General features: G+C 36.9%; 1 protein-coding gene across 5 annotated transcripts in view; it reads right to left on the reverse strand.

Annotated features, from left to right (window-relative positions):
* The window catches only part of csmd3a (CUB and Sushi multiple domains 3a), a 598,216-nt gene that overhangs the window by 130,872 nt on the left and 453,203 nt on the right, over positions 1-14,141 (reverse strand). For all 5 annotated transcript variants that reach the window (XM_068214255.2, XM_068214256.2, XM_021467030.3 and 2 more), the window contains 3 exons: positions 12,173-12,346; positions 3,358-3,531; positions 1,660-1,833 (listed from right to left, as the gene is read on the reverse strand). In XM_068214255.2, coding sequence (XP_068070356.1) covers positions 1,660-1,833; positions 3,358-3,531; positions 12,173-12,346 — 522 coding nt within the window. The remainder of the gene's footprint in view (positions 1-1,659; positions 1,834-3,357; positions 3,532-12,172; positions 12,347-14,141) is intronic.

The raw sequence follows: 14,141 nt of genomic DNA on the forward strand, positions 1-14,141 counted from the left end.
ACAACTTAATTACATAATTTTTGTCTTCGTCATTATCAAGACAACACAGCTTGTTATAAACTTGTCATGAACATGATTGCCATGAGGTTATTAATTGTTTCGTGAATTTAACAACAGTATCATTAATATTTGTCTTGGCCTTCAGTGGTACAAATTAAATTTTGTCATTAAAATTAATTATTAAATCAATAAATATTAAAGACACTGTTATACAATTATTTGACAGAGTATTGACACTTTTACTAAGAAATTTTAATGACAAATTCCAACCCCGGTTCATTTTGAAAACATTCAGCTTTTTGTTTTCACGAATCCACTAGAGACCACTTTGTACGCTTTTTGAGATCTCAATTTCTCTTGCAAGTGCCATTACATAAATCCACCAGAGGCTGCTTTCGACTGACTGACTGATCGACTGACCCACCCTCCTCCCTCCATAAACCCAACCACTAGTGTTTTCAAAAGCACAGATCGACCAGCGCCCACGCACTTTCCTACACCCAAAAAAGCAAGCGAGAAAAAGAAAAGCCCTCTTCTGATTTTCACCACATTTTCAGATATTACCACATTCTCACTGTTATTTACTTGTTTAGATTATTTTTTTGGCTTTTGTTTTTGTCTTACCCGCTTTTTGGAACCGTTCTTTGACAGACTCAGACCTCGTGTCATGGTTAACTACTTACTGCTTCTCAAGTCCGCCGACGTACGTGGCAAGTGACTGGACAAACTGGTAACAGCGGGAAAACCGGAGGTTAAGCAGTCAGACAGTAAACGCGAAAAGGAGCGACGTCATTCTGCCCCGTAGCATTCATTTTAAAGATGATTGCAGCCATACGAACTACAATTCGCACTATAATTCGCAATCTCCAGAGTAGGGCTACCTTGTCGGAATGAGGCTATGTCGACAAATTTTGTTCAAAGTGATTGGAAAAAAATATTTGCGGCACAAAAATACTGGCTTCATGACAATTATGTTTATGACGGATTTATGACAAGTTATGCTGTCTTGATAATGTCAAGTTGTTGAGACAAACATCTCAAACAATGTCATATTTGCATTTAAAATCACATAATAATAGTTGTCAAAAACATGCATACAATTTAATTCATATTCACGACATGTAATTTCATGATTATAAAGGGTTTATGACAGTCTTATGAACTCCCATTCAAGTAAAGCATTATTAATTTTGTATTATTTTTGTATTTGTGAATAAACGGTTAAACTCGATGTGAATAAAACCAAGGACCAAACATTAGATCACAGCCTCTTCGATGAGATAAACCCACGTATTTCTTGACAATTAACCTACAAAAACCAAAATCCAGTCCAGCAATCAAGCCAGCATCTCTGTTGATCTGTTCATCCAGTGTGTTGTCAGACTCCGCCACTACAGACCATCCTCAGAGACCCTCGTAATCACGCCACTAACAAAGCACAGATTACATTCAGAACATGCATCTCATCTACAGCTAATCTGTCACTATTCACACCGTGACTCAATGTGTTAGTGTTGGCTGAAAGAGGGCCAGAGGGCTGAAATTGGTCATTGGGTTTTTTGGTTTTTTTAAACCGTCGCAGCCTGAAAGTCATTTCCATCAACGCCACAGTGCTTAGATTTGAGTGTAATGAGAAAAGGAGTGATTTGATGTGCAAACCTCTGCATGTGGGTGGGTGCTGGCTCCACTGCCGGTCGGACTGACACTGCGCTTCAGACGGCCCTTCCAGAATGTAGCCCTTATTACAGAAGAAGGTCACCACGTCATTTAGGTTGAAGCCGTCACCAACCGTACGGCCGTAGATCGGGCTGCCCGGATGACCACAGCTGATGGCTGAGGAGAAAAAAAAAAGCCAAAATTAGTACCGTATTTGAATTCTTTGTAATATACAGTGCTGAGCATGTATGAGTACACCTCTCATCTATCTTTTACATTTATATTTTCTATAAAACGCTATACAATAATATATTTTGTGAAAATATATGAGTTTAGCAAGTACTAAAGCCAAATCTGGCAATAGTATCTGGATGCAGCCTTTATGATGCAAGCTCAGATTGCATCACTCAGCGATGCAATGTAAGATAAAATGCACTCAATGGAGTGAGTGACGTCACTGTGAGGGGTAGGGTTAGGGGTGGGATTAGGTGACCATGCATAAACGTTTCTTTCTCAAAAACACAAACACATACAAACATGCTGCTTATGTATTATTGTAGCCCAACTTGTGCTGTTTACAGTGATATCACACTTTAGCCATTAATATGTTTTTAAGATACTGAAAATAACACAAATGTCAGTGCATGTCAAAACTTCTCCAGAGCCCCAAAACACCCTCAGACCCCAGAGGGTTAAAAGCATTGGATGCAGCTCAGATTGCACTGCGCCAGGTCTGCAACCAGACCCCGCTCAAATCTGAAATCTAACAACTTATGATAACAGTCCAAAAATTTATATGTTTGGGGAAAATATTTAATAATTCTAAATAAAAAATGACTAATCAACAAACAAAACGTTTGTTTTGTATAGAACAAAACGTGAAAATATCTTGAATTTTTGTTTGTCACTGACCTTATTTAAGCGATTTTACTGAAACCCCATTCAAAAAACCCATTGACTTTGGGACGAGGGAACCGGAAGTGCTAAAATGCTAACTCGCTTCCGGGTTTTTGCATACAAATTGACGTCATAGTTCCTCCACTCTATTACGTAGGTGCAAGTTGGGGGTGGTTGGAGTTAAACTATGCAGAGCTGCGGCCCTCCAGGAATTGAGTTTGAGACCACTGATCTAGACGAACCAAGTGAACCAAGACAAAAAATAAATAAATCTTATTTGTTAGTGCATCTGACCACCCTGCTCACAGGCTACACCATTCAAAGAAGATTCACTCTAACTAATAAAACAACAAAAGAAACAAAACTACAGAAACTTTGGAAGAAATCCATATGAAATCCTTGTTCATTTGTAAACCCACTTCAAGCATTTTTTTTTTTAGATCAAAAGGCTGTTTTAAGATGATGAAACATCAGCCAAGCATGTTCTTTTGACTGCTAGCGTACTTCCATCAGTCTGCAGAAGAATAATCTCCAATGCTTGACAAGAAAAATTAAAATGCAACTTGTATGTAAGCATTCATCTAAGAAGCTTTGCATACTGCCGGATCACAAATAAAGCGAGGAAAACATCCAAATCACCCACACAGAGTCAGGTGGTGTTGGTGTTTTCCCTCATCAAATGTAACGTCAGGATTTCAGCTTGATGCCTGTCATGCGCTGAATGGGGGTTTGCCTGCATTACATGTCAAACTAATCCTTTGGATGTAAACCAAAACTTGCCGCATGTTATTGCGCATTACTCACACACGCAGGATGGCAGCTGCCCGGACCAGTTGTGATCCTGTTGGCAGATCCGCACGGAGGAACCGATGAGCCGGAAACCCGGATTGCACTGGTAGACCACTGTATCCCTGTAGCCAAAGTTTTCCCCGATCACTTGACCGTTCACGATCCGTTCAGGAATGCCACAGTGTCCGGCTGGGAAAAAAAAAGAGCAGAGAACATTTGAGCGTAAAATAATATGATTCCCCTCTGTTTAATGTGATTAAGAAGAAAGACACGTTCCACTCTGAATGAATGACACTCTTTTAATACGCAATTACTGCAAATCTGAAATGTTTCAGAGAAATACCACAATGCATTATGGGATTGGATTCTTGCAGGGAGTATCAGATGGAGTTGTATAAATTGGTCAAAATGTGCACTACTACTATACTATACAGATAGGCTGCGTCTAAAATCGCATACTTCCCTACTATATAATACGCTAAAAACAGTACACGAGTCAAACAGTGTCTGAATTGATAGTATTTGAAAAACAGTATGCCAGAAATACCCGCATGACCTACTACTTCCGGCGAGATTCTGTAGTGTGCATCCAATCGACGCTACGCTATCCCATAATGCAACACATGAGAATTCATGAATGGGAGTGAAGTGACGCACCTGATGCAGGTAGGTCATGTGATAATGACAAATGGTGGATTGTAGGATGCTCAATTTCCACTTATACTACTTACATTCATATACTATATAGAACATACTTATAGCAGTATATTCAAATGTAGTACATACTTTATGTATGCAATTTCAGATACAGCCATAGTAAAACACCTATCAGTACAGCTAGTAAATGCTAGCAATTCATGCTAGCCCTGTGCTAAACATGTTAGTAAATTTGAAAATTTCTATTTGTAATGCGTTAGCACCTGCTAGAAATCTGCTATCAACATTTTAAATATTGACATGGACATGCTAGCACATTATAAGACATGATAGTAACTTGCTAAATTAAGCTAACCAATTTCCATAACATGTTAAGAATGCAGTAAAACATGTGAATTATTTGCTAAAATAAACATGCAAGAAACGTACTATCAAAACTATTGAATAATGCAAAAAATAAGCTAATACATGTTCGAAACTTGTTAAAACAAGTAAGCTAGCATTGCTAAAATGTTAGCAACTATGTGACAACAATCTATGACAAATCAGTGTCCATATTCTTTTACTTTGTTTTAAAATTCCCATGCCCGCTTCAGCCTGTTGAAATCAAAGGAAGCTAATTTGAAACATTGTAACTTATACCATGCTAGTAATGTGTTAGCAACTTATTAAATATTGTTAGAAGACATCATGAGAATGCTAGCACAAAATAAAAAAGCTAAACAATTTCCACAGCATGCTAAGAATGTGCTAAAACAAGTTAACAATTTGCGAAAATATTAATTCTTGCATCATTCAGGTTAAAACAGGCTATCACATACGTCAACAGTATGCTAGCACCTGCTAGAAAACTCCTAGCAACATATTAAATACTATCTATCTATCTATCTATCTATCTATCTATCTATCTATCTATCTATCTATCTATCTATCTATCTATCTATCTATCTATCTATCTATCTATCTATCTATCTATCTATCTATCTATCTATCTATCGATCTATCGATCGTTCTATTTATCCATCCATCCATCCATCCATCCATCCATCCATCCATCCATCCATCCATCCACCCATTCATCGTTCTATTTATCCATCCATCCATCCATTTATCCATCTATCGTTCTATTTATCCATCCATCCATCGATCATTCTATTTATCCATCCATCCATCCATCCATCCATCCATCCATCCATCCATCCATCCATCATTCTATTTATCCATCTATCCATCGATCGTTCTATTTATCCATCCATCCACCATCCATCTGTCTGTCTATCTATCTGTCTATCGTTCTATTTATCCATCCTTTCATCGATCATTCTATATATCCATCCATCCATCCATCCATCCATCTATTGTTCTATTTATCCATCTATCCATCGATCGTTCTATTTATTTATTCATCCATCCATCCATCCATCCATCCATCATTCTATTTATTCATCCATAAAACCATGCATCCATCCATCCATCCATCTTTCTATTTATTCGTCCATCCATCCATCCATCCATCCATCCATCCATCCATCCATCCATCCATCCATCCATCCATCGTTCTATTTATTCATTCATCCATCCATCCATCCAAATATCCATCCATCCATCCATCCGTCCGTCTGTCTGTCTGTCTGTCTATCTATCTATCTGTCTATCTATCGTTCTATTTATCCATTCATCCATTGATCATTTTATTTATCCATCCATCCTTCCATCCATGCCTCCATCTTTAGTTCCACCGATGTATTTCTTTGAGTCAATAAATGTTGACTTTCACCCTGCTGTTAGCTTCCTTTAATATCTCGCACACTGTGTTTACTGTTTACTTCGTTTTCTATATTTGCTCTGTCCTTTTCATTTGTTTTATTGCTTGAAATGAGTTTGTGACTTCTTGATTACACTTGAAAAACTTTTTTTATTACGAGGAGTAATGAACGCAATAAAAAAAAAAACCCTGACTTCCAAAGTTAATCAAATCCCCCAAACACAATCATTTCCACGGCTATTTATCAATTTGCAAAGCGATTTAGGAATCCGAATCCATATTCTTTAAATGTGTTTTCCAATCCCCATGCCTGCGATGTGACAGAAATGTTACCGCGAGACCATGTCCTACTTGAGTGAATTTCATTGTGCGCCGTGCTGAATAGAGATATATTCATGATCCGCCCACGGACAGCCACCGCTCAATCCCACAACAGATACTGCAATATCGATGCATCCGAGGATCAACACAATGGAATCCAAGGCTCTTTTTGGTGGACAAAGTAATGCACAACATTGCTTTAGTACCGACGAGAGACAAAGAAAGATTGCAAATGGAGAGCTGTCAGGTCTTTTTTTCCTCGCTCAGATATGATTGATGACAGAACTCAGCAGAGGCCGGCACACTTCACAGAGCACTGCGTCCGCTGAACTACTGCAGAAATCATTTCTTCACCTCTGTCCCTCTCACTTCATTTTCTGTTGGGCGCTTTGGACCTGAAATTATTCTACTACATGAAGACACTTGCAAACACAATGGAGAAATGTTCCACAAGGAGTTTCAAAACCTACAGAAGTATAGTGCATACATATCATTTATAAAACCAAGGCAACATGATTAAGTTGCTAGGGAAACACTTTAAAAATTCAGAGTATAAAATCACACAATCTACTCTACCTGAAAAAGGTCTTGTCGTCTATCCAATTTTTAGGAATAATAAATAATAACTTCACTTCTAGTTGTTTATTTGGTCTTAGAAGTGGCTAATATGAAAGGCAACAGCCTTAAGATTACATTTATTTGACCAAAATAAGATATAATCATGCCTTGATGTTTAATTATTTAATAAGGACAGTAAGGTCTGACTGTGCTTAGACAAAAGTCTTCTCACGTAACAGAAAATAATGTACAGTATAGAATATTAAGTAATTTTGCAGTGGAAAAATAATTAATATTGTGTTTGACTTCCATGAGCTTGGAGGGCTGCATTCATACATCTCTGAAATGACTCAAATATTTATTAATAAAGTCATCTGGAATGGCAAAGAAAGCATTTTTGCAGGACTCCCAGAGTTCATCAAGATTCTTTGGATTCATCTTCATTGCCTCCTCCATCTTACCCCAGACATGCTTAATAATGTTTATGTCAGGTGACTGTGCTGGCCAATCCTGGAGCACCTTGACCTTCTTTGCTTTCAGGAACTTTGATGTGGAGGCTGAAGTATGAGAAGGAGCGCTATCCTGCTGGAGAATTTACTCTCTCCTGTGGTTTGTAATGTAATGGGCAGCACAAATGTCTCGATACCTCAGGCTGTTGATGTTGCCATCTACTCGGCAGATCTCACACACGCCCTCGTACTGAATGTAATCCCAAACCATGATTTTACCTTTACCAAACTTGACTGATTTCTATGAGAATCTTAGGTTCATGCAGGTTCCAATAGGTCTTCTGCAGTATTTGTGATGATTGGGATGCAGTTTAACAGATGATTCATCAAAAAAAAAAAAAAAAAAAAAAAAAAACCTTTTGCCATTTTTCCAAATGATCAACTAGAAGTCAATTTATTATTTGCTGCTCTTACAACAGGGATCGACAACAATCCTTTTGTCAGGTAGTGTATACCTAATCACTACATTTTTAACTGAATTGAATTATTTTTGATAGCTCAACAGGACAGCACTGCCTTATGTTTACTTTAAAGCTTTGATGACTGCAATATTGTTTTGTTTCCTTCAAATTAGAATAAAATACCTGCAAATGTGATGAGGTAAAGAATTAATTTAAAGGGAAGCATATTTTTTTTACACTGTTGGCAGATATGTTTCTTGTTTCAAGCTCAATTTACACTTTGCTTTTATATTTGTCTTTCAGAAAACAGGGCTAAATAGTTAATTTTAGGCTAATCAAGAGAATGTAATTTGATCTAAATTATGTATTTTCACTTGAAAACAAAACAAAATGTTTCCCAGTGAATGCACGGACTGAAATTATTGAAAATATTGCAGCAATGTTTTTATGGTTTTGCAAGAATTTATTTATACAAAAATATTATATATATAAAAAAAAATTATTTCCACACTGTGCAATACTTCATTATAATTGGATTTAAAAAAATCTATCTAAAATGTTTGTGATTATTAAAGTATAAAGACTCTGAAAATCACCTTATAGCTTTAAAAAACAATGAAAAATGCTAGCAATTCATGCTAACACTGCATTAAATGCTAAAACAAATCTGAAGAAGTGCAATTAATTCCTACTAGTAATTTAGCAAATTGCTTTAAAATGGATATAAAAGCATTGTTAAAACATGTTATGAACATGCTAGCAACATTATAAAAATGCAAGTAACTTAGTAATCTGTTTATCCATCCATCCATCCATCCATCCGATTAATTGTATGAACCGCAATACCTTCACTTTTCAAGCTCTGGAGAAAGTTCAGATTTACTGGTCAGGCTTTCTTAAGCCCAACATCAGTCCTGAATTCTTTTTTTTTTTTTTTTAAAGAAAATTATAAAAGTTATAAATAATATTTTTGCACTCTAACACCTGACAAAATTTTACAAATATTTTAAGGTGAATTTCTGGACTTTTTTTACACCACAAAGAACAAAACATGCAGAGAAATATGAATACATACTGTATATTTTTCATATTTTACATAACGCAAGCCTCTGCATATAAGCCATGTGCCAAATGCATAAAACGGATGAAAAATTTAAAATCGCACCTTTTAAGTGATACCCATAAATATTAAATGACATTAGCTTAAATCTCACACCAATTCCATCCGCTAACATTTTTTTATTTTATTTTTTTAATTCCACCGAGAAACCTCACACTTGCATTATGGGATTGCCTTCTCCGTCAAGGTCAAAATCTGCTCTCTAAGAAGGCATAATAATGAAGCTTTTGTCCCTACGCAGGCAGCTCACTACGCTTAAGAGCAGAGCTTTTATCTGCATGCGTCGATACATGTTCTGCATACACTATCAGCCAAAGACATAAAACCACAGCAAAATTACAAGTCAAAATTATTAGCCCTTCTTTACAATTTTAATTCTTTTTGATATGTTTCCCCAAGTGCTGTTTAACAGAGAGTTTTTTCAACACTTTAAAAACCTAATAGTTTTAATAACTCATTTCTAATAACTCTTTTTTTTTTGTCTTTGCCATGATGACAGTACATAATTTTTTCTCTAATCATTAGTCGTTATTTTTGAGCATGGTAGCTTATAGATATCCTTAAGACTAACACACTAATACTAACATCTAAAAAATATATTTTAAATTCACAAGACATTTAAAATGCTTAACCAAGTTGGGGTTAGGGTTGGGGGTAGGACAATAGTGTTTTTTTCTGTAGCCAATAAAAAAAAAATCTTTAGAAGAAAAACATATAAAAAAAAATGCAGTGAAAAATCATTGCTTTGCTAAACATCACTTGGGAGACTTTTGCCTTCAACTATATGAGAGCCTTGCAAGATACTACACTTTTAAAATGCTGGGTTGTTTAAACCCAATGTTGCGTCAAATACGTTGGGACAAAACCAAGTTTGGGGTAATGTTTACAACTAGATTTAAAGTTTGCTTTATAACCCAATAGCTACATTTGTCCATATTTGACCCAATGCACAACAACCCAGCATTTTTTAAGTTGTCGCGGACGAACGTAAGCAAGGTTGAGGAGTTGCAGAAGAAAGTGAAAGTGAACAGAGGAAGGTTGAGGAGTGGGATCGATAAAATAAGGTGCCGGATCAAATTTCAGAGGTGTCGGATCCGGCACAAATTAAGCCCTGGCTCCTCCCCTTTTTCAGAACAGCCAATAACGTTTTGTTTTTAATCACAGCGCTGCCAATGAGGTGGAGATTAAGCACATAAAGCAATAGCATGTTAAAGCATCTTGAATCTGTTAGATACTAGAGAGCATTTGATTGGTCAGTAGATTTGATAAGAAACTGAAGCATGAGGTGATGTCCCAAAAAATGTTGCTCCATTTAGGCAGAAGTGACAAACTGTAAGCTTTGGATGTTTGCATCTTCTAAATGCCCATTTCTGTCACCGTTTTGGAGCATTCTAGCTTATAAATCTAGCTTATAGATCCTTAAAACTAACACACTAATTCTAGCATCTAAACAAATGTATTTTAAATTCACATGACCTTTAAATGCTTAACTAGGTTAGGGTTAGGACAATTGTGGTTTGTTCTGTAGCCAATTGAAAAAAAAAAACAAACAAGAAATGTTTAGAAGAAAAACATTTTACATAAAATGGAGTGAAAAATTCACTGCTTTGCTAAACAACACAAATTCAGTTATTTTTATCTTCAACTGTACAATAATCTTGCTAGGTATGTTGGGTCAAATGTGGACAAACTCAAGGTTGGGGTAACGTTTACAAATAGATTGAAACCACTTTTTAACCTAACAGTTCGGTTTATCCATACTTGACCCAATCTTGGGGTCCAACAACCCAGCATTTTTAGAGTGTAGTATAGAGATCTGCGCGGGACTAAATTTTGAATCCCGCTCCCGCCCGCACCCGCCAGGTTTTAGCCTGAACCCGACCGCTCCCGCTTATATTAAGAATTTATTGTCCCGCTGCCCGCCCCGCCCCGTTTTCTGCCCGCCGCGCCCGATCTCGCTAAAGAGCGGGGGACAACAAAACCGAAAATCCCCCAGCTATACAGTTTAGACAGCCAAGCTGTCTGTATAAACACACACACACAGCACCAAGCACACACACACAGACAAATCTCTCTCCAAGCAGACACAAAGGCGTTTGCTGTTATATCAACTCAAAGGCTTGTAATACCATGTATCAAGTACCAATGTAATACCAAAAGGTTTTATATGAAGGTATATAAATACTGAGTCGCGCCAGCTCCGGGCCGCAGCGCACATTACTCACGGGCCGATTCCAGCGCGGATGCGGCAGCGTCGGCTCGCTTATGGCCGCCGCATCTGGCCCGATTGATTTTTTAAAATCTCTATCTCATTCGCATAGCAATATCCGCGATATTGCTAGACAGCCCGCTCCCGTCCCAAATTAAACCCGTTACCGACCGATCCCACGATTTATTCGGAAATTTATTCCCGCGCCGCAGAAATCTGGTCGGGTCCTGCGGCGCCCAAGGGACAGCCGCGGGAATGCAGACCTCTAGTGTAGTATTCAGCTTAAAGTGCAATTGAAAGCGCCTGTGAAATGTTTTGAAATGTTTTTTTTTTTTAATTCAATGACATAATCTTAACTAAAAGACAGTATGGAACAGAGTAGCTCCTCCCCTTTTTGAAAAAACAAAAAAAACAACCAATAGCATATAGTTTTAATCCCAGCTCCACCAATGAAAAAAAACTTGAGATTAAGCTCATATAACAATAGCATCTTGTAGTAAAAGAGTATTTAGTAGTAAAGAGTGCCTAGTACCTAGTAAAGAGTATCTAGTAGTAAAGAGCATTTGATTGGTCAGAAGATTTGTTGAGAAACTAAATCATGAAGTTGTCACAAAAATTGTTAATCGGTCATAAGTGACGAACAGCAACCTTTGGATGTTTATATCTTCTAAATGCCAATTGTGTTACTGTTTGGGAGCACACTAGCTTATATTAAGACTAACACACTTACACTAACATTTTAAAAAACTTGCCATTTAGGTAACATTTAATGGTAAGTAGCATTTATTGGTAGCATTTAATGGTAGGTAGCATTTATTGCTTAACTAGGTTAGGGTTAGGGCTAGGACAAAAAAGCACTTTTTAAAGCACTTCACAGGACCTGTAAATTGCACCTTAAGCTTAATTCTACACTCTAAAAATGCTGGGTTGGGTCAAATATGGACAAACCCAACTGTTGGGTTGTAAAGTGAAGGTTAAATCTAATTGTAAACATTAACCCAACCTTGGGTATGTCCATATTGTAGCCTGCACTGGTTTGTTCTGTAGCCAAACAAACAAACAAAACAACAGATTATATGAAATTCAGTTAAAATGACGTTGCTAAACATTACTTGGGACATTTTTTAAACAAAAAAAATCTATTAATTTTGTACTGTACAAGAATCCAAACTAAATGTCACAAAACTCTTCTTTGTCCTTTCAGGACCTGATTTTCATTAAAAAAACCTGCATGTATAGTGCTGCATGCTGATGTTGGAACAGACAGAAGTTTTTTTTTTTCTGTATTACCCAGGCAGTGAGTCTCCGTCCCGCTCCAGAGACCCGATGGCAGACATTCCCGTACAGTGGAGCCCACCAGTATGAAGCCAGAGTTGCAGGTAAAAATAGCTGTTGCTCCAAAGGTCGTCTGCGTCCCAATTTTCTTTCCATTAGGAGGAGTGGGCAGCTCGCCGCACGAAATGACTGCAGTGAAAGGCAATAGAGAACAGAATGAGTCGACACGCAACACACACACACAGCTTTGATTTACACCCCTGAAAACAAACAACACAATGAGGAAAATATCTGACCTGTGGATGGATAAGACTGTTTAGAAATGATTTATGGCTTCAGTAGTCAGAGCTGCGTTTGATCGATTTAGTATAGCTGCAGTCGTATAGGTTTACTGCAAAAGTAGATTTTCTCTTTTTTTCCAAAACAAATGATCTGGACTTTAAAAAAAAAATGAATATGCATTCTGTTAATGTGGAAAGCACAATGATGTTGAATTTTGAGTTTTGTTTACTGACAATTTTGATCATATTGTAGGTTTATGCTAACTTGTAATTTGTTTTTATGTTTTAAGCAGAAACTAGCGCTAGAGATTTTACTCATTTTTAAATATATATTTACTGGAAAGACAAAATAAAAAAATACATTAAAAAACTATAGAATTTTGTGTATTTTTATGTCGTTGTTTTTTTTTGTACTTGTGTATTTTTTTAACTTAATGTGTTTTGTTTAATTTTTTCCATCCAGAAAATAATACTTAGAGCTGGTCCACTACGATATCATATTTTAAGCTTTAGTTGATGTGTAATGTAGCTGTGTGAACATAAACAACATCTCTGAATGGAATATGCTAAAAATTTAATGCAAAGAGAGACATTGACTTTAACAGAGTAAGCTTAGTAAAGCCTACAGCGAACAAAGATTGGGGACTACAAAAAAATACATCTGGGCTAGAGAGATAACAAACTTTTCAGGTTACGCACATTCACCAAGTGCACACATCCTGCGCAGCAAAGGGGTGTGGCCAGAGGCGCTGAAATGGTACAGCAGAGAAAGTCGTAAAATTTTGTAAAATGTCGTCTAAAATGTTGTAAAATGTTGTCTAAATGTGTCAGGGTTCTGCCACTCTGGTTTTGTAAATTCTTGTTTTGCATTTTATTTTATTTTTATTTTTTAATAAATTCCCATTTTTCCTGCACTTGAGTCCTCGCTCCTGTTTCCCCATTTCCCATCCACAATCCTGACAAAACGCTGCTATTTCCACAGAGCTCTTTCTGTTTCTGTATTTGGGCTTCCAAAGGACATGACACAAAGAGAAAAAATGCTTAGTTTATTTAAATCATGTTCCAGAGAATTATAAAAAATATATAGCTAGCATTTGACAAAGAACAGCTTTTAGAATCTCTCCCAGTTTAGTGCTGAATTCGGCTAAACTCCTTCAACCGACAAAGCTGTGGATTGTGACCCACAACCTGTAAGTACTTTTATTTGTAAAAATTGATCTTTTACAGGCACAGTGTCTATCGTTAACAGTATGTTGTAGCAAGGACATAAACAAGGATGTAAGCAATGAGAAATGCTGTTTTGCACCGTTAACAATTTAGCAACAGATCTTTTATCCGTCAAAAAGTTGTGAATATTCAACAGTGCATGAAGTGTCTCTTTAAGCAGCTGCTTTCAGAGTCTCTCTATGCAGCCACTGACCAATTAAAGCCTCTTAAAGGTGGGTCTTTCAGAGGAACTAGGAAATATGACAGTCGTGTTCATGTTAGCTGAGTAGCTGTATATAATCAAAGTAAGATATATATAAAAAATAACATGATTTTCTACAAGTGAAGGATGAGCACACATTGCTTTGCATCTTATAAACAAAACTGAGCCTTAAAAATACACTGTGGACCACCCCTTTAATAACTGTGGTCAATTATTTATGTATTTGTAAATGTTATTCGTGCTTAGGCACCGGTTGCAAAGGGTGGCCAAAAAG

The sequence above is a fragment of the Danio rerio genome, chromosome 16 (assembly GCF_049306965.1).
Source record: "Danio rerio strain Tuebingen ecotype United States chromosome 16, GRCz12tu, whole genome shotgun sequence".
Taxonomy (NCBI): Eukaryota; Metazoa; Chordata; class Actinopteri; order Cypriniformes; family Danionidae; genus Danio; species Danio rerio.